The sequence below is a fragment of the Melozone crissalis genome, unplaced genomic scaffold (genome assembly GCF_028551555.1).
Source record: "Melozone crissalis strain CALT ecotype California unplaced genomic scaffold, PUWL_Pcris_2 ptg000033l_1, whole genome shotgun sequence".
NCBI lineage: Eukaryota > Metazoa > Chordata > Aves > Passeriformes > Passerellidae > Melozone > Melozone crissalis.
Genome location: NW_026535811.1, coordinates 18,824,887 through 18,849,442, shown reverse-complemented (window position 1 = coordinate 18,849,442; position 24,556 = coordinate 18,824,887). Strand labels below are relative to the sequence as shown.

At 46.0% G+C, this 24,556-nt stretch overlaps 1 protein-coding gene across 4 annotated transcripts in view; it reads right to left on the bottom strand.

Moving 5' to 3' along the window:
- KCNA5 (potassium voltage-gated channel subfamily A member 5) overlaps positions 1-23,870 on the bottom strand; it is a 145,679-nt gene extending 121,809 nt beyond the window's left edge. For 2 of the 4 annotated variants that reach the window (XM_054282189.1, XM_054282186.1), the window contains exon 1: positions 20,435-23,870. In XM_054282189.1, coding sequence (XP_054138164.1) covers positions 21,987-23,870 — 1,884 coding nt within the window. In that variant the 3' untranslated portion in view covers positions 20,435-21,986. Of the gene's footprint in view, positions 1-506; positions 632-1,283; positions 1,471-20,434 lie in introns of all 4 variants that reach the window. The other 2 variants (XM_054282187.1, XM_054282188.1) reach the window with 2 other exon arrangements.
- Between the last annotated feature and the right edge of the window lie 686 nt (positions 23,871-24,556).

Below are 24,556 nucleotides of genomic sequence, written 5' to 3'. Positions count from 1 at the left end.
CTTGAGTATTATGTTGGTTTTTCATGGTATTTTCATACTCTTTTCCTTTCTTTTCTCCTTTTGAAGGAAGAAGGAGAGGAAAAAAAAAGGTTGGAAAATGAGATGGACTTCAGTCATTTAAATTTTGAATTAATAATTTTTTTCAGCTGATGTCAAACTAACTGAAATTCAAATTTAATTAACTGAAATTTACATTTCCATGTAAACATGAAAAATATGAATGTAGCGTTTTGACGCTCTTTGATTACGTACTTTCTACAGCAGGAATGTCGTGATTAAGAATTTTCAGCCAACTTGAGGGCATGAGTATTAGGAGTCCCTGCAATCTGGCATCCTGAGCCATAATCTTTCTGAGTAGCACAGAGGGATCTGTTTTGAGCAGCAGAGCATCTACACTACAGCAGAGTGCTGCCTGTAGTACAAGTGAGGATAACACAGGGCAGGAGATTAATATTCTGCATCACACTGGGCTCTGTTATTTTTATCCCGCTATTTCCTTCACTCACCATCTCATGACTCACACCCTCCCCACACTGGAATTTCTGCCTCAGTCTCGTGGCTCACTGGTGTCTTAGGGAAGCCGTGGAGAGCTGTCTGGAGAACATCACTACTGCTTGAGCTCCAGGTCACTCTGGAAAACACAGAGAGGCAGCAGAATTTACTGGTTTATCACACACCTCCTCTGGCTGTTGCAAACTGTCTTCAGCACTTGTAAGGGTTGCAGTTCTTCCTTGTTTTCACAGCCTTAGTGACATGTCTGGATGCAAGTCCCAGTTCCAGACAATCTCATGGATAGCTGGCACTGCACCAGCCTTAAGTAAAACTACAGGGCTCAACCTGTGAGGGGGAAAAGGGCTCTTGAGAGACAGGTGAATGTAATTCAAGATGAGTAAAAGAGCTGTTCCTTACATGTTTCTTGGTTATCACCACAGGGATATGGTCCTCGATGCCGCACTAGCAGGGTTGATGCTTCCTGAGGCCAAACCACAATCCCCTGATGTGGGATGGGAAGGCCAGGTCACAACAGGAATTGGATGTTGAAATCCTTACTAGTTGCACATACAGCTATGGTGATCCCAAATGCAGAATATCAAAACCCCAGTACAGTTTCCTGCCGTAGAATCCTGCCCTTGCACTTCCCAGGGGATTCAGTTCCCCAAGTGCCTGGACTCTGGCTTCTCTCTAAATCCAGAAGTAACACGGAGTTTGCCAGTTAGGAACCTAAATTCCACATCCTCCCAGAAATTAGGCTGATCAGAGGAAGCATAATTATTTTCTCTTACCTCTTCATGGAGTGATGACAGCCCCTGCTCAAGAATCCAAATTCCCTCCTTTCCCTCTATCTGAACTTCCATCTCCATCTTCCTGAGGGCATTTCCAAACCAGTCAGAAGCCAACAGCACAGAAGGTTCGCTCTTTATGTGAACAAGCAAATATTCTCTAGGCTAGAGGGAGTACTTCAAGCAGCAACTGGACACCGTATCATTCTTCAAAAAAAATATTCATACTAGAAAATAACAGATAAATCTCAATCTACATGTTTCCTCCTCTTTTGCCCTGCCATTTCAAAAAATGAACTTTATTGAAAGGTGCCAAAGAAGCCTTGTCCACAGAATGTTTACCAAAAAAAAGGCATTTATCTGGGGAAAGGGGAATAAAATCCTAACTCAGCTGTGGAAATTCTACTCAGTAGCAAGATTCCCCTCATACAGGTACTGAAGCAATGGGCTCTCCAGTACCTTCGAGTGTATCTAGCCAAAGTAATGCCCTTTTTTGCTGAGAAGGTAGGTGTCAGCTTGGTTCTAGAGGCAGTTTAGCAGAAGGATCACTTGTGATCCACAGTGTTATTCCAGCTTTCCCAGGAAAAGGTAGCAAAAGATGTCAAAGAGCCCTTTCTCACAAACTTTTAAATCCCCTGGCCTCCTGCTTTTTGTTTTTGCTCCCATCTGGCTCTCCAGGTAGCACTGGAAAACATAAAGCATGTTTTATTTCTGTGGATATTTTGTTCTCCAGATTTGTCCCAGGGCAAACTTCCTACCCCCTCACATCAACTCAAGTCCTTTGCATGGACTCTTGATGATGACTCAGAACAGTCAATGAGCCTTTTGTTGGTGACATAGCCTCATCCAGAAGAGACTTTGTTGCTCAGAATCCAAACACCAGCTCAAGGCACCCATCACATGCTCTGCCCTCTCCTCTTGTCTCTTCCCAGCATAACTGGCTGCCCGGAGGGGGACACATGAGCGTGATGGAGCAGGAAGGATGACAGCTTGCACACCCACACCACATCCAAATGCCAGGTCTCCCCCGAATCCAAAGGGCAGAAGCTTCCCTCAGTCCACCCTCAGTCTAGAAATGTGACCTCAACACAACAGTCATGCCCTTCCTCTCAGACAATTCTTCCAGCTGGAGGATGATCAATGTGAGAGCCCCAGGAGAGGCTGAGGAGGATGTGATTACTGACCTGAAATGAAGCCTGTGCACACTGCAGGAGAAGCTTCCACTAAAATCTCTTCCACTGGAACACTGGAATCAGCACCTCATGACAACAAATGCTGCTGCAGTTTGAAAGATGATTACAAAAAAAAAAAAAAGCTGAAGGGAATTGGAGCAGCCAGAGAAAATCTTGTTAATGCAGCAGTGTCCAGCTGTGAGCTTTCTGTTTAACAGAGAGGCTCCTTGATACTAAAGTTTTTGCTGTCAAACACCTGTCAGCAGTCCTTTAGAGTAAGGTTTGTCCTGATCTGCAATCTCCTGTCCTGAACCTGTCTTTGTCTGCAGCTGTTCTAAGCTGTTCTATGAATCCAGAGGAACCCTTTCCATATCTTACTTCTCAGCCTCTGTCTTATCACCTGAGGTGCACAAAAGGTCAGGAAAAGACATAAAAATATCTCAAAGAGGATGTCAAGAGGACGGGGCCAGGCTGTCTTCAGTGGTGCTCAATGACAGGACAGGGAGCAATGGCCATGAACTAAACACAAGTTCTGTCTCAGCACAAGGAAGAATTTCTTTCCACTGAGGGTGGCAGAGCACTGGAACAGCTGCCCAGGAAGGGCCTGGAGTTCCCCCTCTGGAGACATTCCCAACCTGCCTGGATGTGTTCCTGTGTCACCTGCTCTGGGTGACCCTGCCTGGGCAGGGGGGTTGGACTGGATGAGCTCCAGAGGTCCCTTCCAGCCCTAAGGATTCCGTGAAAGCCATCACTCAGAACAGTCAGGAAATTACTTGCAAGGAGCAGCTTTTCATTCACGTGGAGCTGGTCTCTGCACTTCCTTCCAGTCTTTTCCAAACACAAGGAAAAGAATATGCAGGGACACTTTTGCCAAATGGAATAGAGCAAAGCAAGGGACTTTCTCCATTAACTGTTTTTTTTCTGGAGGATGTTAGGTGTTTGGAAGATACATTTTTCATGGAAACATTTCTGATTCAATCCTGAGTTCTCTGGCAAAGGTTTCCTCAATCATATGGGAGATGAACTCTTTGCCACCTCTCACAGATGGTAACCTGCAGTTCCTACAAGCTAGAGCAGGGTGGTTCATTTTAAACAAGATTTTTAATATTCCAGGAAAAAAAAATAAAACTAGTGTGATTTCCTTCTAATGATTCAGAAGAAGGAGTTGCAATCCAGAGGGTAAACTAACTACTAAAATGCATATAATCACTATGATTTCCAGAGAGCAATGATCAAAATTGCCTCACATCTATACACTGCATTCCTGGAACTCAATCTTCATGGCAAATGAATGCCTACCATTGGATATAAATGTCATCTGGCACTGAAAACAACAAAGAAGGATGGTAGTTCCTCACTCAGAGCATCACTGAAAAGCACTTAAAATTATTGATGCAAGATTAAAGGCTTAAAAATAAACCCACATCATTAGAGAGCAGGAATTTTGCCTTGAACACAACGTGTGACCAGTTTCAAGACAAGTATAGTTCTATATTTAGAACAAGAATCAATGGGTAAGGAATCTGAAAAACCCAAATATCACTACTCGATATTTTGTCATAAGAAACGTGTGAGATATTTCTTCATCTCACAAAGATTTTCTGTCCTAAGAGGAAAGGTTCACAGTTTGCTTTTTCAAGAAACTACAAATTTTGTACTTTCTAGTATTAACTGATTTATGCAAATTTTATACTTATCCTGTCCATAAATTAATGAGTTGCCAATCTTGCTGTATTTTAAGTCAGATCAGCACCAGATGGAGAGCAGACTTGCTTAATAAGGGGTTTTATCAAAAGAGTAATTAAGCAAATATACATCTGAAATCCAGTGTCAATACTGACAAGTCCAACAAACTTTCCTAAGGAACTACCCGATTCTGTGGTGGCTGGATTCAGTTTTAAGTTCTTGGCAGAGATCAATGTCCTACACTTGAACTGTGCTATCCAAAATGTCTAAACTGAGCCCTGAGCTCAGTTCTGACCCCCATGAAAAAGAAAAAATGAGAGACCACCAACCAAGTGTCTTCTACTGTGTCAGGACTGGGACTTTGTGGTTTTGAGTAAGATATTGGCAAATTCCTAAAGTGCACCCTTTGGCTGCCATGGCAAGGCCTATATTAACTCCTTCACCTCCAGCTTAATTAGACCAGCCTTGGTATGTTCAGCAGAATCAGAGCAATCTTTCTGTGGCATTGCCTTTCCTCTGTTCCTGCTCCCACACAGGCTGTGTGAGCACAGACTTTTGCTCTCTGAACTGGGAATGTAGACCAGGAGCACCTCCCCATCAGAAAAACACAGGCTTTATTGAAACAACAGCAAATCCCCTCCTGAAATGCAGCATCGGGTCAGGTTTGCCTATTACAAAGGCAAATTTAGGCTGGCACAAGGCAGTGTTGAGTCTGACAGTGTGTGACTTGCACAGGTGCTGCTTGTGGGAGTTGTTGCTGTGACTCATGGAGGCTGGCAGAACTAACAGGGTAGCATGGTGAGACAGCCTTGTTAATGACTCTGGTGGCTGTAGGAAGAACCAGGCCATTCACAAACTGAAAAGGGACAAAAGTTTTTTCAGGAAAGTGCATGGGAGCAGCCACAGCTTCTCTGGGCAACTGTGCCAGGGCCTCACCATCCTCACAGGCAACAATTTCTTCCTAACAGCCAATCTAAACCTGCTCTCTGTCAGTGTGAAGCTATTTCCCCTTGTTCTGACACTACATTTGTAGAAAACTTCTCTCCATCTTTGTCCCTTCAAGTACTGGAAGGGATTTGTTCCTGTGAAGCCTGCAACTGCTTCAAGAAAGGCTGAATGTCCCCTCTCAGGGACACACCTGGTGTAATCATGGTAGAAGACCAGGCAAGGCTACCTGGTGCTTGTGTTCCACTGAATATTTTAATTTTCTTTGGAAAGATAGAAATGAGACAGAGTAGTCTACCAATGATCAATTAATTTATGGTAGTTAGGATAAAAGGAATGTTGAGATTCTTCAGAGAAAGAGGAAAAAGCTGGGTGAACATGCAGCAAAATGGCCAGTTAAATTTGCAGCTACATAACATGTAAGAGAAAATCCTCACATGTATCACAGAGATCTAAATTTTTGTCTGAGTTCTGAAAAAACACATTCTGGGTATTTATAGTGATGCTGGTTAAAAAGAAGCCAGCCCAAATTTAAATCTGAATCAGGCTAAAACTTAACCAACAGTGAATATTCAAGGGACCTGGGTGCCACCACTTAGAATTTAGACTCAGTGCTCTAAATTCCACCTAGGAGAGGCCACCAGTGAAGAGTTTCACTACCTGCAAAGTGAAGGCTTGAGTTCACTACACAGGGTGCAGTCACAGCTGTAATGGTGACAGGATGCATGAGAAAAAGAGAGTGAAAGTGAAAATATCATCTTTACAATAATGTGTGGATCAGCCCATTTTAGGATCCAGCTTTAGATGCTGGAGCTTAAAGATGGCTAAGAAGCCTTACAGGAGATGTGTGAATGATCCACAGCAAAAAATTCAAAAGCAGGAAAAGGAATCACTTTCTAACAAAAGATGTAATTAGGCTACAGAACTTAGTGACACAGGTAATCAGAGAAGCCAGAAACTGAACTGGATTCCAAAGGGCCAGGACAATGAAGGAAATATCCAGACTATAAATTATGAAAAATAAAAACATGGAATAGATTGCTATTCCAGCTATCTTTTCAAATAGTAAGCACTAATCTGGCATGCTGTGAATCTACAAAAGGTCTCTACATATCAGTTCAGCACTTGCAATCCTTTCCTTAAGCAAAGTACAAAAGTGCCATTTGCCTAGAATTGTTTCCACCTTCTCCAGCTCCATTTTTCCTAGTTTAAGCATTATGGACTGACAGTGATACCCAGCCTTATATAAGAGACCACAGAAACAGATTGATTCATAATTTAGGCTCCAAGCTGACAGTGGGGAATAACTGCCTCATCATGATCCTTTTCTAAAGAGATTTTTGCCACCAGTTCAAAAACAGGACTCAGACAAACCCCTGCTGCATCCAACCAGCAGTGGGAAAGTTTACCAAAATCAGCACCAGTGCTATTTCATCCTCTCTCTGTCTGCTGAAGCCAGTTGCAAAACATCCATTCAATTCTACAGCAGATTAGGTCTTCAGAGTCGAAACACAATTTGAATCAAGTAAGGGTGGAGTGGGCATCTCTCTGGCCCAAATTCCAGTCACAGAATCACAGAATGGTTTGGGTTGGTAAAGTTCCAACCCCCTGCCATGGGCAGGGACTCCTTCCACTAGCCCAGGTTGCTCCAACTCAGCCTGGCCTTGAACACTTCCAGGGATGAGGCAGCAACAGTTTCTTCTCTGGGAAACCTGTGCCAGGGCCTCCCCATCTTCACAGGGAACAATTTCTTCCCAATATCCAATCTAAATCTGCTCTCAGTGTGAACCCCATTGCCCCTTTTCCTGTCATTCCTGGCCCTTGTCAAGAGTCTCTCTCCATCTTTCCTGTGGGCTCCCCTTCAGGTCCTGGAAGGCCACAATGAGGTCACCCCAAAGCCTTCTCTTCTCCAGGCTGAACAACCCCAATTTTCTCAGCCTTTTTGTATGGATATTTATCATCTCCCTGCTGGATTGATCCCAGGGGTTAGTGCTCTGCAGCTAAGAATGGTAAAGGTTTTTTCATCCCTTCTAGAATTAAGTTATTCTTCATTCAATGCCTATGACATTTGGTAACAGCTACGAAACAAGTGGTGTTGAGCAGCACAGGTCACTGTCAATGCCACCTGTACTTCACCATGGCTGATACCGATGGCCCTCAACACTCACAGGTGATAAAAGGAATGCAGCACATCAAAAAAAATGTTGCTCAGCACCTTGTTGAAGTGTTCCCTTGTGTGGACAACAAATTATGGAGATGGCATGTCTGTTTGCAATGACTTCAGTGTCCTCCCTAACTTCTGAGATGACTTTTAAATACGGGGACTGTCTACCAAGGAAAAAGCCATGTTTGCCCTGGTTAGTCCCTGCACAGCAATTCTTTAAAATAATAGAGATTAAATTTGTTTTGGTATTCCAAAGTGCACTAAGTTACACATAAGTCAGGCCTACCCTTGTTCCACATGTGATTATCCACAAAGGTGTGTGCAACATTTTGAGTCATTGTAATTAAGAACTATATTTTTCTGATTGCCATTCAGATCACACTTCCCAAGTGTTCCCATGTAGGTGAAACTTTACAGATTTAGAAAAAAAACCCTCTCCAATCTCCGGTCATTCTCTAGAGAAGAAAAATTGCTGTAAATTCTTGCCTGTAAAATCTGAAGAGCCACAGTAATGTCCCTTTTACATACACTGCAATTTCCACAAACAAATGTAGCAGGAACAAAATAGGTCAAAATTCTGCAACAGGAACTACAAGATGATTTTCAGAACATACATGTGTTGTGGCAAAGCCCCAGATACACTTCTGTTCCCAAATTTGATTTATCATGTAGTTATAGCAAAAGATAAAGCTCAGTTATGGTGGATTTTGCCTTTTCTTTTTTCTATTTTCTTTTTTTTTTTATTTCCTTTTTTTTTTCCTTTTTCTTTTTTTTTTTTTTTTTTTCTTTTCTGGAAGATATGCTTTTGTAAGACATTTCTTGCTTTTAGCCTGTGTTTATAGCATTATTTTGAAAAGCCACTGGGCAGATGGTCCCCAAATGTGAGTTAATAACTTGTAGGTAGCTTTTGGGGAAGCTTTTTGAAATCCCTTCATGCAAAATGATTTCACAAACTGCCTGCATGCCATTCTTTAGCTATTTGAACAGACTATTTCAAAATGGTCAAGATAAAAATGGCAGATTACATTCTATTTGTTTTGCAGCAGGCGGCTACACTTATTTCACCATGGTAAAAGAACATAAAGGGAAAATAAAGCACCTACATGGCTTTCACTGAAGATTTTTGTAGATGTGTAAGCCATGACAGACTTCAAGGCGAGGATGTTTGGGCCTCTGCCTCTCTTTTGCAGCAGTTCCTACCTTTCAAAATCAGGATGCTTTTTGAGAGAGGCTGAGTGTTCAACACAGGCTGTGTGTTCAACAGTCATGACTCAGACTGCACAGCATCGTAAGAATAATGTAAAAATCGGATTTCAAACAGGATGCTCTTCTTCCCCACCAATTTGGTACAGATATCATGTACTTTGCATGACATAAAGTCAGAAGTGTTGATTTTTTTCTGGTCTAGTGAGCATTTCATCACTGGTTTTGAACAGATTTCACCAGAAATCCATCACTGACAAAATTCTACAGCCTTTCTTAACAATGGCAGCAAATCAAATGCCTTCTGATCCTCACCCAGATTTGCCTGTATGTGAATCAATCAAGGATGACTGCCCCTCTCTCCAGGGTGATTCATAGCTTTAGAAAACAGAACAAAAAATAGACTATTTTCAGTTGGAAAGGCCCAGCTGTCTGAGCACTCCTCTCCCAGTGTATATTGCCCAGCATTCCCCTGTTCCAGGTGCAGAATCCAGCATTTGTTATTGTTAAATTTCACCCCATGGCTCACAGACCAAATTTCCAACCTCTCAAAGCCTCCTGGCCCGGTAGGAAGTCAACAGCACCTCCCAGTTTGGTGCCACCAGCAAATTTCTCATGGTGCGTCCAAATGCTGCATCCAGGTCACTGATAAATAACTGAACAGGACTGGCCCTAGACTTGAGCCCTGAAGAAACAAGGCCCAAGGTATAAAAAGCCATCAGCTCAGAGCCCCAAGCTGATACTTAAACCAATTGGTGTTTTTCCCTCAAGCTCAGCAAACCCTCCCACCTTTAAGGGACCAGGAAGTGACACTTCTTTCAGGAGCCAAAGTTTTGAGGACAAAGGACAGCTCTGAGATGCACTTTCCTTTCAGAAGTCACACACTGCTAATAGATATCCACCTATATTTTCTTTTTAAAACACCCAGCTGCTTCACGGCTCACAGAGAGCAAATACATGAGGGCTATAAGCCACATTTTATATGGCATCACTGGAAGGGTCTAATCCAGAAATTCCATGATGGCCACAGCCTAAAAATGTAAACAAAGATCCATTCTTATGAACTCTTCCCTGGTAAAGCCTCCCCCCTCTTCCTCCTGCCCCTCCAAGCTTACCACTGCCGTGCAGCACAAAAGGATGCGAGCTTTAAGCACAAGGTTTTCTTTTGTAACATTTAAAGGAGGGAGGGAGGGAAGGAGGGAGGGAAGGAGGGAGGGAGGGAGGAAAGAAGGAAGGAAGGAAGGAAGGAAGGAAGGAAGGAAGGAAGGAAGGAAGGAAGGAAGGAAGGAAGGAAGGGAAGGAAGGAAGGAACTCTGCCTCAAGATACAAGGCACCGTTTGTCTTATTTCTAAGCACAACACTGCTTCTTGCTCTAAATCCCATCTAATTGGCATTTGTAGCACTTCAGAGAAGTCTGTGAACATACCACAGTCTCTCCTGTGTTGAGAGAGCAACAGTTTAGGACAGGTCATGCCACAGCTTTTTCCTAAGAGAAGCAGTTATAATTCCAGTCTTTCTTTCCCCAAGCAGCCAGCCACCTTGTCAAAAGCTGTAAAAAGAAGAAGCCTTATCTTCTTCAAGGCCAGTGTCCTTTTGTGAAAGCTGGTTGCAAATGGCTAACAAGTCCAAAAGCTACTGATGAACAAAAGAGTGGCTAAAAGCCCACCAAATCCTTCTCCAAACCAAACCCAGCTCAGTCCACTGCTGTCTGCAGAGCCGATAAAAACTTATTTCTGCAGTGTCCCGCAGAGCCAACTGTGTGTGCAAATAGCTGTACCTGAATTTCCTGCTAAGGCCACCACTAAGCCACGGTGTCCCTGTGTGGGGGACTGTCCCCAACACGAGCCAAGCCTGGGAGCCCTGCCGGGGCCAGAACATGTACTCCATGGCACATATTGGCATCACCCTGCTGAAGGATGCTTTCAACTCCTGCATCAGGTGGTTGATAAATATGTTGAAGACGACTGCTCAATAAGGAGCACCAGGCACAGCCTCATCCACTCAGCCTGGAGTATGGAAATCAGCAGGGAGATGATGATGAGGCAGAGCCTGCTGAGCCTGCAGAAGGCTATTGAGAAGAGAGACAGGAATGTGTCCTGGGGTGACTTTATGATGCTCATATCCCCATTTGTCTGTTTAGCCCAGAAATGAGTTTTGCACCATTTAGACTGGTTCTGAGAGCAAAGAGGGAAGAGAAGAAGTGCGCAGTTTGTTTTCAGGAACTGCACTTGCTCCCCGGCATCCTTCTCCTGGACTGTCTTGTCTGCAGCATGGACAGACAGCAGGACAGAGCTCTCCTTTGCTTTTAGTTAGTGTTTAGCTATCTGAGGCAGAGAAGTTCCCTGGACTGTGGGTTTTTTTTTTTCTTGGAACTGTTTAAACCTGCTCTGACTGAAAACCCAGAAGAGCACTGGCAGCTCACACCTGTGGCCCATGGGGCCAGACTGGGCCACGGCATTTCCAGCACTGGAGGGATGATAAGAGACTGAGTGAGCTGAGCTACAGCCCACCAAGGGGACTGTCTGAGTTTGTCATCTCTTCAGATTGGCAAGACGTTTTATTGTTTAATATTGTACAATGTTTTTGTGCTGGTGAATGCTTTGCCTGTTTAATAAACAGGGTTCTTCCACTTTTCTCCAAAGAAATATTTTCCTGGACTGGCTGGACAAGTGGCTGCTTGAATTTGCTTTCTAGAGGAGCCCCTTTGGACGTTTCCTCCCAAATTTGCCCTAAACCAGGATAGGATGGGAGAAGGATGGTGTGCACAAAAGCACCCTGCCACTGTCCTTGGGATGGCTGATGTGCCCACCAAGCTGGAGGAAAGCTGTGCTGGCTCTCTGGAGCACCCAGACAGGGCTGGCTCAGCACATTCTGATCCTGCCAGGCAGCTGGGAAGGCTCAGCACAGAGCTGCTCCCTAAGCACTGGCCTCAGCGGAGAGAAGCAGCTCCAGGCTCCCCCCCAGACGCAGAGCCAGCAGCTCAGCAGGGGCTGGAGATGGAGCTGTCTGTCTGTCTGTAACGAGCTGATGCTGCGCCCTCAGCGCCCACCCTGCGCTGCCCTAGCCCCTGTGCCACCCCCTGCTAGCTCAGTGGGAGCCTGCCACCTGCCAAAAGGCATTTGCTCTGATGAGGCAGCAAACACCAGCCCCCCACAAAGCCCATAAAAATTGCTGACATTCGCAGCACCATGAATCAGCAGCACTCATCCTCCAAATTCCACCAGCTCACCAGGAATTAGAAAGCTGCAGGTTTGGCTCGCAGCAAACCAGCTCAGCTCTAAGCTGTCTTGTCCCAGTCATGTCAGTACCAAACTGGAAGGAACAGCCACAGGTCAGGCAGATTTGTTTGCACCACTTCACAGCTCAGTCTTGGAAAATCCATTTTTTGCCAGGAACTTCTCCAGTCATTGTACCTCCCTCTGGGGAAGATGCTAACAGGCTGTTTGTCATCTGATCAGAAAGGGGAATTGAATATTGCCTGGCTGAGTCACAGCCTGCTGAAATTAATTTCTGCCCTGTCTTTAAATTGAGAAGGCATGTCTGGCACACACCTGAGCAAGACACTTTATGAGCAAGGCTTCTTTTCAGTACAGGTACCTGGCTCATGGTTCCTCTCCAACAGAGACTAAGACTGTACAAAATCAGCCACTGGCAGCACTCCCAGGATATTTTTCCATTCGCACATATTTCTAAAAATGTCAACTCCAGTCTAACCATTCTCATCTGGGGAGTCTGACATCAGATGTACATTAGCCCAGGAAAAAAATTACCCAAAATGCAAGCCCCTTCTAAAAAGGAAGACAAATTCCAAATATGTTATACTGGCTTCTCCTCTGGGCTCTCTGCAAACAAGAGGAGGAAATTTTACAGTGTGATTTTACAGCCATGATGAGTCAATTAAAAAATCAGACAAGGGAATGGGGATGGATTTTACAGGGATGAGAAGTGGATGATATGTGATATTCCTGTTCAGGCCTGACTTCCTGTTTATTTGGGTTTGCTGCCCAACATCAGACAAAAAAAGTCTCAGGCAGGACCTTAAGAGCCACGTGCAGTCCTGGAATGAAATCCAGACTGCTAAACAACACTGCATCTGGCTGTGGGAGAGCTTCCCTGGGGAGAAAGCATTTTGGTTTGAGCATTTTGTTCCAGTCATCAGTCTCTGATTATTTTCTCTTCCAAATTTGGACCCTTCACACCCCTCCCCAGCATCACCTGCCTTGCCTGAGGGATGAATGTGGCCAGGACGTCATGCTGCCATTTGGCCACGCTGAGGCCAGGCAAGAATTGATATTGTTCCCACACCGTGCCTACAGCATTCCCTCACTGCTAAGAGAGATCTCTGTTTAATTTGGGCTGTCAGGAGTCAAGGAAAACAAAGGATGTGACTGCAGAGCTCAAGTCTATCTGAGCAGGATTCCTGGAATGGAATCCAGTTGCCTTCAGTAGGACTAAATGCAGCTACAGAGTGAACAGAGTGCAGGGTGTGCTTCTGAGATATTTCAAATATAAATTTCCATGAATGCTGCAAAAATGGCTTTACAACTGCTGTACTTCTGGGAAATAATTAGAAAGCCCTCCTCTCTTTACTGGCTCTGATGATGATTGCATCTGCTCACCTCCAGGATGTGTTTGGCATCCGAATTACACTTTTGCTTTCTTGCAAATCTTCATGTTTTCTACATATGCATTTTCACTATGTGCCCTGTCTCTAAATATTAACACATAAATACAATAAACAGAGTTTTCAGCCTTACTTGATGAAACAGATCTCAAGGAGTGATTCCCTGGCACAAAAAGTTCCATCACTTTTTCCCAGGTGGTGTACATCAGCATTCCAACCTCCACATTCTGTTGGTCTTTTCTACATCACACCCACACTAAACCATGTGCCCACACATCTGCTGAAGGAAAAATCTCATCAATAGGTTCACTTGTCTTTAGTGGTCCCTTCAGAGTGATTTACCATCTTCTTAGGGTGGTTGACAGCATTGACATCTTAAACTATTGTAGTTAGAGCTGTCAAGACCCATGACTAGAGGAAAGATTTTAAATGGAAGTTTAGTTCTACTTTAGCAGAAGGAAGTAGGAACTTTGCTTTTTCTTCTCGCTCTGAGTGAATTTAACTCATGTTTCATTCTCTGGGGACCAGTGGCATGTAGGCTCATCTTGAAGCCATGGAAGAATTCTAGTGCTGGCCCACTTTCTGCCTGTGCTGGGTGGTCCTTGGTTTCTTCAGCACTAGAATGCAGAGTGTCTCCATGCCTTTTTTTTTATGGTTTTGTGCTCCATCCTGCTGGACAACAAGACCAGGGCATATGGATGGCCACCAGGGCCTCAACTGGAATGCTAAGCAGAGTTAGAAGATGCAGTGACTGAAACACAAGATATAGCCTACACTAGGGCCAGGCAAACAGGAAAATCAGCCTAAAACCAAAGCAACAGTATCCCATTCCCACTGTCAGATCCACTTGTGCTCCTCTCTGTGCGTCTGGAAGAGTGTGGTGATTTTTAGTTAGAGTTGCATATAGATGAGTGCAGGTGGAAGCAGAATTAGATGAGAACAGATTTTGGCAGGAATAACTGTTCTCAGTGAATAGAGACTGATTATTGTTTAAGAATGTGCCAATAGGGGGAAATGTGTAAAGCTTTTAAGATACCCCAAAAATTACCTGAGGGCAAGAGGCACCAGAGCTGGGCTGTATTTACACCTGCCACCTCTCTGGAATTTGAGGGAATGTTCCCAAGCAATTAATCACAATCAACTACACTTCAAGGCTGCTGGTCACGCTGGTAAGTCTGTACCCAAGCACTCTCTTGGGTAGGCTTGGGTACAGACTTATAGTTCCTAGGCACGATGTGGGCATGAGCAAAGGGCAGGAAGGGAGCCCAGCAGGCTGAGTTCCGAACACCTTGTTTCAGAGTGAGCCTCTGGCAGCAGGAGCTCAGCTGGTCTCCTGCCAGCTGGCCTCAGTGCCAGGGAATGGTCCTGGGCACATTTCATTTTCTAATATAGATGCAGTCAGGATGTCTATGAGAATTTGTATCTCCCCCTCAGTGGAATATCCAGCTTCCTTTTTAAGAACAGAGCTACTCCGTTTTCCACTAGCAAGAAGCAGTGCAAATGCTATTTTGAAATACCCAGCGTTTCCAAGCTTTTCAGAGAGATTTCTCTCTCGTGCTCCAGAATTCTGCACTTCTCAGACTCTGCTCCATTGTAAGAATGTATCACTGAGATGGAGATACTCTGGGACACAAGTGGGAATCTGACCCAAATTTTGTTGGTTACTGGAACTGACTCTGCCAGGCCTGCAGGAAGATGCCAGTGCCTGCCTTAGATCCACACTTCAGCACATTCTCCTGAAGGCAGGGACCTGTATCCTTTCAATGAACTGGGCAGACTTTTAAAACATGATCCTGAGAGGTACTGTGCAGGTATTTTACCCAGTGGCTGAAATCTCTCCCCCAGAGACAACTGTGGGAGCCTGTCAAATGTTTGTATACCTCAGCTGCGGATTCCTGCTCTTCCTTTTGCTTCCTCTGTGCCTAAAGGAATGCTCTCTCCTTCAGAGCACAGAGGCTAAGCTTAAGCTAGAGGGCATTCCTTCCCAAACAAGCTTTGTCACCCACCCGCCAGACTCCCTGCTTCTTTGCACCATTCCCTTGCATAATAAAACACCGTGTATTTTCACAATAGCCTTCCTTTTAACAGCGCCCTTGTGCAGCACTGCCTCTAAAATTACTGTGTTTTCTGAACTGAGAAACTCATACAATTTGCTCTGCAAATTCCTGTTAAAGGAATCGCATTCAATCACACCCCATTAAATTTTCAAATCATTTTAAACATGATAGAAAAAAGAATTATAAGTTTATGTTGCTTAAATAATTCAAATAATTTTTCACCTTTCCAATCACAGGCATTTCTACCTATACTTAAGCAGGGAGGAGGAAGAGGAAGAATTTTTAAATGTGTTGAACTTGCTTGAGAGAATTAAGTATGGTATAATGTAACCAATCCCTACTAACTGAAGAGAGCAAAGCAAGCCCTGGTATGGATTTTGTGATATTTTGTAGGGGGATTACTGCGTGCTAGGACACCATCACTGGAATGAAATCATGCAGAGGAAAAAATTTTACCTGCTCCTTATACATACTACACCCTCAGACCAATGTAGTCCATTTAAATCCCATCTTCTCCTCCAGCATCTTCATGGAAACATCAACCCTGACATAAGTATTTATTATACAGCTATACTGTCATGAGAAGAGCTGCAAGGTTCCATTGCATTCCTCACCCACAGGAATGAGGAAACCACCATTGCTGGCCAGGGTTGGACATGAGATTTGAGAGAAGAGACCTTATATTTCAACATTTATGTCCAAACTGGCCTTATCAGAAGACTGGAGAAGGTCAGTCAACCACTGTCTTGAGAGGGAAATTATTACCTGTTTTCATCCAAGGTGATTCTCCAGCAACATTCTTTCCAATGCCAATTTTAAGACAGCCACAGCTGTTTTCCAGAATATTGCAAATTACAATCTCCATGGCACACCACAACTGAAGCACAGAAATAAGATATATCTTTCTTTTTTCTCTTCTTCCTGTCAATCAGGTGTTAAAACTGTTTTATTTGGAAATATCCCCCTAATGACTGTGAATTATTTATACAGAAGACAACCTGCAGTTGACTTTTGGTAAATTTTAAATTCTATCTGGAAAATTATTAATTCTGCAGTAACCATAAAGACTGTGTGCTAGGAAGCCCAAGCTCTAATGAAAACACTCTGTTGCCTTCTAGGAAGGACAGTCATTTTACTATTAGATCAGGTAATTTCTGGGGCACACACAGCTTCTCTGGGCAACCTGTGCCAGGGCCTCACCACCCTCATAGGGAAAAAATTCTGTCTAATATCCAATCTAAACCTACTTTCTGTCTTTTTGAAGCCTTCTTTTTCTTTAAATAAGCTGATATTTCTCTTCAAAACTTCTAATTCCAATTAATTCCTTATCAGCTTTATTTTTTTCCTATTCCAATTAACATAAAAGTTTTTATTTCACATTATCTCAATGGCTACTATAACCACATTTTTCACAATATTTCATCATACAAATATTAGGTATGTTCTGGTCAATGAGCCCACAGAATTACTGGAGAAATTTGGTGAAATGAGCTGACACACTGATGTCAGGTGGCATGACCGAGGTCCAATGTAGGGTGCCAGCACCCTGAGGTCCCAAATTTAGGGCAGAGAAACAGAACTTTAACAAGCTGATCAGAAGAACTAGGGACCAGTTAATGCATACAGAAAGAAAGTAAAAAAACCCCAAAAAACAAAAAAAACAACCAAAACAAGCAAACTACAAAGTAACCAAAAACCAAACATTACAGAACCTATGAAAAGACTAAATGGCATAATCTAAAAAAATATTTAGTGGTGTTGTATGTAGCAAAAGTCATGGCAGAATAATTTTGGAACAATGATTTTAAGTGGTCTTAGGTTAGATTATTGTAAAGACCTTTTTTATTTCATTTTTTGGACATTTGTAGCTGAGGAGTGAGGCTGGTAGTCATTCAGTGACATGGCTAAAGCTGAACCAAAGGCAGGCAGATGCTGTTAGAGCTTCATCTCCCCGTTTCCCTGCTGCCCCTCTGTCCTGCAGGGGAATCAGTCTCATTATTCCTGAGCCTTCCCCCACACCCTGCCTGCCACACAACATTCCGATCCCACCGCTGGCCAAGTGGCAAGGCCAAAGTCTTGATGAGGTGTTTAAAGCCCTCTGTCTGTCATTCCCTAAATATGGCAGCAACCACCCTGAGGCCCCTGCCAAATTCCACTCCTGTTCATGGCATCTTGCTAAATGGCTAGATCAGATGTCATCGAGGCAGCTCGTCCCTCACCACAGCTCAGTGGCACTGTCACATGCCACTAAATGCTCTCCTCATTTGACCTCAGCACCAGCTTCTCTTACCCTCTCTAACCCTGACCAGGAAGAAGAATTTCTTCTCAGAAAAGGTTGTCAGGCATTGGAATGAGCTGCCCAGGGAGGTGGTGGAGTCACCACACTCAAAGGTATTCAAGAAGCAACTGGACATGGCACTCAGTGCTCTGGTTCAGTTGACAAAGTGGTGATCTGACACAGGTCGAACTTACTGACCTTTGAGGTCTTTTCCGACCTCAGTGATTCTGAGATAGGTTTCAGAAGAGCCAGACTTTTTGTGCACTCAGGTGTCTCCCTCTGAGAGTGCTCTGACATGTGCTTTGCTCCCTAATGGGAGGTGAAGGGCAGTGCCTGGAGAATGTCTCAGCATCACCTCCACCAGACCAGCAGTATCTGCAGCTGGAGAGGCCAGGGAACAGCCAGCAGGAGTGCCATGTTGTCCTTACAGAGCCCAAATGAAAAGGGCACACAAAAGAGGGATTTGTTTGTGCTGCTCAGAGCAGCATAAAGTCCCCTCTGTGTTCAGTGACCCCAGCAGATGGATCATGGTGCACAGCTGCTGGCATCCAGTCCTTGCCTGCAGAGCCACCCAGAGCCATGCAAGAGACCACAGGGGGAATCTCTCTTCCCTGAGATCCACATTTGAGACCTCTCAGTCCAGCGAAACCCACTCCTATTTGTGCCTCTCTGAGCCCTGTCCCCCTTTGAAAGGCGTGGACTTCCCCTCCCCAGCCTTTTCTTTACCCTGCCTGTACACAGAGCGTGGTGCAATTGTCCACAGAGCGCCGGGAGATGAATGGTGTTATGTAACTGCTTGGCACTGTTTTATCCTTTCTTAGGATGATGGAAAAGTAGAAGGGAAATGTGGACTCCCCTTGGGGTCAGGCTAAGCAAATTAAACTTACATTACTGGTGACCCAAATGAACATTCACTTCAGCACTCCCAAGAATGCATTTTAGTGCACAGTGTCCCACATGAGAGGACAAGCCATTAATAACTACGGCATGTGTGGGGTGAGGCAGCTTTTCTGTTGCAGCTCCTAGCCAAAAGAGTTTACAAAAAAGTGTTGGTTTGTTGTTTGGCTGGGTTTGTTTGGGGTTTTGACGTCTGTCATGATTTGCTATTCATTAAGTTCTGATATCTTGATGCCTTTGATATGGCGAAGAGGTCTGATTCAGCCTGCTGTTCATTGCAGGTCAGTTAACATAAAATCAATAGTGGTTAGGTTGTATTTCCTTCTTGTGATGGGCCTGGAAGAGAAAACTCTCTTCCTCTCTCACATTTCCAGGAGCCTTCTTGGAGGGATTCATTTCTCTCTTACACTCATACTCTTCTGCAGTACAAATCTGCATCAGCACATTAAGTGACTGTAACATGTACCCACATATTTACCCCAAAATCCAAGGGGAATCCATGGCTTCAACGTTTCAGTCCTGTTTATAACTTATCTTTAAATAACCATCAGAGAATCAAAGAATACCTGGAGCTGGAAGGGACCCACAAGGAACATCCAAGTCCAACTCAGGATCTCAAACCTCAAAATCATAAAAATCAGTGCATCTAAAACACCTCCTGAAAATTGTGTTGGTTTAAGCATGTGTCTGTGCTAAATGCTCTGTTGAACTGGGTTCAGACCATGTTCCTGGTCACATTACTCAGTGCTTGGCGGCAGTACTTGTCATTAGAAAGCAAATCCTTTACTGCCCTATAAGCCAATAGAAATCATGTATTTATTTGTAAAGGTGTCAATACCAAATTTGCCTGAACTGTGCTTAACATTTTAGAAACCCAAGCCAAGCAAATTTTTTTAACCATACTTTGAGAATGACTTGTTTTCTTTCTATTGGAAAGTTCTGTTGTTTTGTTATAGAAAAACATAGCATATTCCAACAAAAGGCTGAATTTAATTTCCTATCAGATGAGTGAGCGCAGGCAGCTACAGGAAGAGAAGGCAGCACTTGAACTTGTACTTCCATGAGGAGAGAACCAGTTCAGTGAAAGCAACAAAAAGACACATGGTGGGAAGAAGAAAAGTAAAAAAGGAGGGGGAAAACCAGGCCTTCCCTTTGTCTCACCACGATCAGCTTGACCCATGCCCCATAGCCCTGATCTACTTTCACCTTTATCAGCTTGCTGCACTTTTGAGATGTAATCCAGATCCCTAAAATCCTTACACAAGATTCCAAACAGGTGGCTGTGTGGACACAGTGCCCCTCCTCCGAGGAGCCAACAGCCCAATCCAACACAACACACAGTTGGAAGACCAAACGCTGGTGGTCAGGCAGGTAAGGGTAGTAGTTTCAGCAAGACCACCTCAAAACTTTATCCTGAAAGACTCACTGCAGTTGTTTGGTGCTTATTCAGGCCAGTCAGATGGATGTGATCACCGAGAGCAAAGCAAAGCACTTGTCTGAGCAAAAAGCCTTACTCTAAGTCCATCAGTGACCTAGGTCTCAGCACGTGCGGCAGAGTTACACCACTTTGTTTCATCTGAGATTCATCCTCACCAAAGAGCTGATTCTTCACTTCCCTCCGGTGCAACAGCTCCCACTAAGGCAAACTGGAGAGCTCCCTGAGTCTGGAGTGCAGCTGCACTGGATGTTTTTCCTGTCAGTCTTGTTTTAGACAGCTCCTCAGCACATTACTGCCTCATTCCACATCTAACTAAACAAGCAAACCAACCAAGAAACCAACATCTAAAATTCGAAAATTAATGTGAAAGATGCTGTTCTCTATTATGAGATTCAAATTCCTTCCCCTCAGCCCTGGGTTTTGTGCTGAGCACTCTGTTAATGAAACGTATGACTTGCTTGACAGTTATTTTACTGACTAGGAGCGAAAAAAACATCATGCATTTTGGCATTATCATTAAAGAGCATGGTCAGGGACAGGAAAGCAGCATTTGTGTCTCGGGGAGAGAATGTCAGAGTGCTGCTCTGCAAAGCTGATCCCAATTTATCTCAGGACATAGATGAGGTACTTGAATAAATTATAATCCCAACTGAGCACTTATTTATATTAGAAAATTTGTTAGAAACAAACCTTGAGTGATGTTGACAATCAAGCCTTCTCTTCTCTGCTACTCTTGCTGTGCCACAGGATGTGGGAAAGGCATGGACCATCCTTCAGCAATACAACAGAAGTTGGAGGGGGAAACAAAGACGTCCTTTGCAAGAGAAATTGTAAGAAAGCTCTTTGAGCTAAAGGAGCAACTTTTCGTCGGTCTTCAGAGTTAGCTGTGATCCTGATGAAGGCAAGGTGTCACTCGTCTCTCAACAACACCTCAACTGTAAAATCCACAGCACTGAGAAGGTTTTGTTTGGAAATACAAGAAACCAGGGGTGTGTTTTGATGAAAAGATGGTGCTTTTCATCCGTGTCCAAGAGAAAAGCCACACGATGGTTGCTGAAGCAGCACAGCACGCCACGTTCGACTCCTGAAGTGCAATCCACTCCCAGTCTGAGAGAACTAAAACCAGAGAACTGTGTACACAAATGGTGTGTGCATACATAAAGGCGACTGATACACACACTCAAGGAATCTCGAGTGTACAGTGAAAACAGTTCTGCAGATATTACACTCAATATTCTACTTTCTCATTGTGCCTATCCACTCCCTCATGTTTTTGATCTGTTGTGCACTTGAAAATCTGTTCAGATCACTTTAGATTTGTTGTGCACTAGATTTAAACCAGTAACAGCAGAAGAGTGTATTTTTTTCCTTTAGGTCTCAACAATATAACAAAGATACAAAACTGTAAAACCACAAAAAAAAAAAAAAGAAAAAAGAAAAAGAAAAGTTGCACATACTTTTTTGAGTGGGGCCAGTAAGCACATGACTGAATGACTTAGAAATTCTGAAACAGGAAGGTAACTAATAAAATTATTATAAAGAAGTATATCTACAATATTTAATAATTTAAGGCTCACAAGAAACTAACATATCAATGACAACAGAAGTTTCTGCTCTAGGGTTCAAAGCACCAAATTCACTTCACATACAAGATAACCAGATCTGTGCTGATCACTACTGGAAAACTCAGAAAGTGCTGATTTGCTAATGTTCCTAGTGCTTTAATGATATCATATTTCACAGGAATAAGAAATCTCCTTTCAACCATAAATACAGTCATACAGATACAAAATATATTTGAATATTTTCAATTTGAAACTGTAATACAAAACCCTTCAACCTCCTCCCTCCCATCCCCAATCCATTCATTCTCCACACACACATCCCCCCAGTTCTTTACACTAAACTCGGGGCAACTGAATTGGTTACAAATTACCCATTCAAAACCAATGGTCATTCGTAAAATAAGTTTCTACAAATTAGATTTTTCACTGTCATAATTTACCAGCTCCTGTATGGAGTGTAGCTTATTCTTAGTCTGTTTTAAAAATAGGTGACCCTTTGTGTCATGGAAAAAAACCACAAAAACATGTATTCCTGGAGGACTGCTCAGGACAGTGATCAATTTATAAAGTACAGCCTGACTTAAAAAACTAATTGGTACTAAAAGAGTAATTATAGTAGCAAGTTTCTGACACCAGAAAATCCTTCTGCCCCTCTGAACTCTAACCGTCTCCTCTCCTCACAGGTCTGTTTCCCTACTGGTGTCCAGACAGAGAGCATAGAGGGATTTTCTGAGATCTACATTACTTTTTGCTTTGATATTTGCTTTCTCTAAGGAGCTGGTGCCATTGTTGAACTCCTCACTGTTTTCCAAGTGCACAACAGATTTGTTCAGAGAGTTTTTGCTGGGTCTTCTCTTCACTTCTCCCCCCACAGTGCTGCCCTGAGCACTACTGTGTTCATCTTTGAGGATAGCCTGCTCTTCGTGGTCAGTCTCTCGGTGGTAGAAGTAGTTGAAGTTGGACACAATGACAGGGACAGGGAGGGCAATGGTGAGCACACCAGCGATGGCACACAAGGAGCCCACAATCTTGCCCCCCACAGTGACAGGTCTCATGTCCCCATAGCCCACAGTAGTCATGGTTACCACAGCCCACCAGAAAGCATCAGGGATGCTGGAGAAATGAGACTCGGGGTCATCGGCCTCAGCAAAGTAGACAGCACTGGAGAAGAGGATCACCCCGATGAAGAGGAAGAAGATGAGGAGGCCCAGCTCCCTCATGCTGGCTTTCAAAGTCTGTCCCAAGATCTGCAGCCCCTTGGAGTGCCTGGAGAGCTTGAAGATCCTGAAGACTCTCACCAGGCGGATGACTCTGAGGATGGCCAGGGACATGGCTTGCTGCTGCCCCCCACCCCCATTGCTACTGCCAGCCCCGGGCTGCTGCTGCTCGTGGGCCAGCTCGGTGCCCAGGGTGATGAAGTAGGGGATGATGGCCACGATGTCGATGATGTTCATGATGTTGCGGGAGAACTCGGGCTTGCTGGGGCAGGCGAAGAAGCGCACGAGGAGCTCAAAGGTGAACCAGATCACACAGGTGGTCTCAATGATGAAGAAGGGGTCAGCCAGGCTACTGGGTGGCTGCATGGGTGGGGAGTCCCCGGGCGTGCCATTTAAACCTCCACCTTGTGGGGGCAGAGGTACGGGCATCTCCCTCTCGTCCCTGAACTCGGGCAGGGTCTCCAGGCAGAAGGTGATGATGGAGATGAGGATCACCAGCACGGAGACGATGGCGATGGCCCGGGCTGAGCTGGAGCTCTCGGGGTACTCAAAGATGAGCCAGACCTGGCGCTGGAACTCATTGCGGGGCAGGGGCTTCTCCTCCTCTTTGATGAAGCCCTCGTCCTCCCGGAAGCGCTCCATGGCCTCCTCACCCAGCTGGTAGAAGCGGATCTCGTCGGCAAAGACGTCGATGGAGACGTTGACGGGCCGGCGGAGCTTGCCCCCGGACTGGTAGAAGTAGAGGATGCCGTCGAAGCTGGGCCGGTTGCGGTCGAAGAAGTACTCGTTGCGGAGCGGGTCGAAGTAGCGAATGCGCTTGTCGGGGTCCCCCAGCAGCGTGTCGGGGAACTGGTTAAGGGTGCCCAGCTGCGTCTCGAAGCGCAGCCCCGAGATGTTGATCAGCACCCGCTGATGGTGCATGGCGCCCGGGTTGGCCGCCGCCGCCTCCTCCTCCTCGTCGCCGGCCGCAGCCATGGCCATGCCCCGGCGGTGTCCCCCTTCCTCGGACGGCCCCATGTCCGCGGCGGGGCGCGGGGCGCGGGGCGGCGGCCGCGGCGGCGGCGTGAGGGCAGCGCGGAGCTCCGCCGGCCGCTCGTCGGGGCCGCTCGCGCCGCCGCCGCCTCCCGCGCGGGGACCCGGCGGGGGCCGCTCCCGCTCCTCGTCCCCCGCGGGCGGCGGCGGCGGCGGAGGGGCGTTCTCCTTGCCGTCGCTCAGCTGCGGCGAGCCGGCGAGGTGCAGCAAGTTGCCCCGCCAGCGCGCCCGGCCGCCGGCGGCCGCGGCATCGTCGCCGCCCGCGATGGCCGTGGTGCCGCCGTTCTCCAAAGTCACCAGCGCGATCTCCATGGGCAGCAGCAGCAGCAGCACCAGCTGCGGCGGGAGGCAGGCGCGTCTGAGGCGGCGGGCATACTGCGCTCGCCGCCCCGGTGCCGCTGCCGCCGCCGGCCACCTCCGGGCGGCCGCGCTGCCCTGCCTTGCCCTGCCCTGCCCTGCCCGACCCGCCTCCCCTCACTGCGCCGCCGAGCGCGGCCGAGCGCGGCCCGGGGGAGCCGCCCGGGGACCCGGATATGAACGAGCGATCATTATATTATGGTCGCTTGACGTCAAAGAGGATCCCTTCTGCTCCGCGCTCCCGCGCAGGCAGCGGCAGCATCCCCCGGGAAGCTGGGATGCCGCGGCCCCCCGCGCCCCGCCCCGCCCCGCCCCAGCGAGGGGCTGCGCGTCCAGCGGGGCCCGGCCGTGGGGATGCCCACAGGTGCCCGCGGGGGATGCGCGGCGGGGGCACCGCTCCGGAGGTGCGGGAGGCCGGGCGCCGGCGGTACGTGCGCCCGGGCAGGGGGCTGGAGCTGCCCTCCGGGCCGGGGCCGCGGGGCACAGCGCTCTCCGCTCCGCATCCCGCGCCCCCGCCGCGCCGGCGGATTACGGAGCGGCCCCCGCGCGTGGATTTGCTCGCCGCGAGCGCTTCTGGCTGCACACCCCCTTTCGCCTCTAATGAAAATCAAAACTGAAAGCTCCGGGGATTCCGGGCTCCT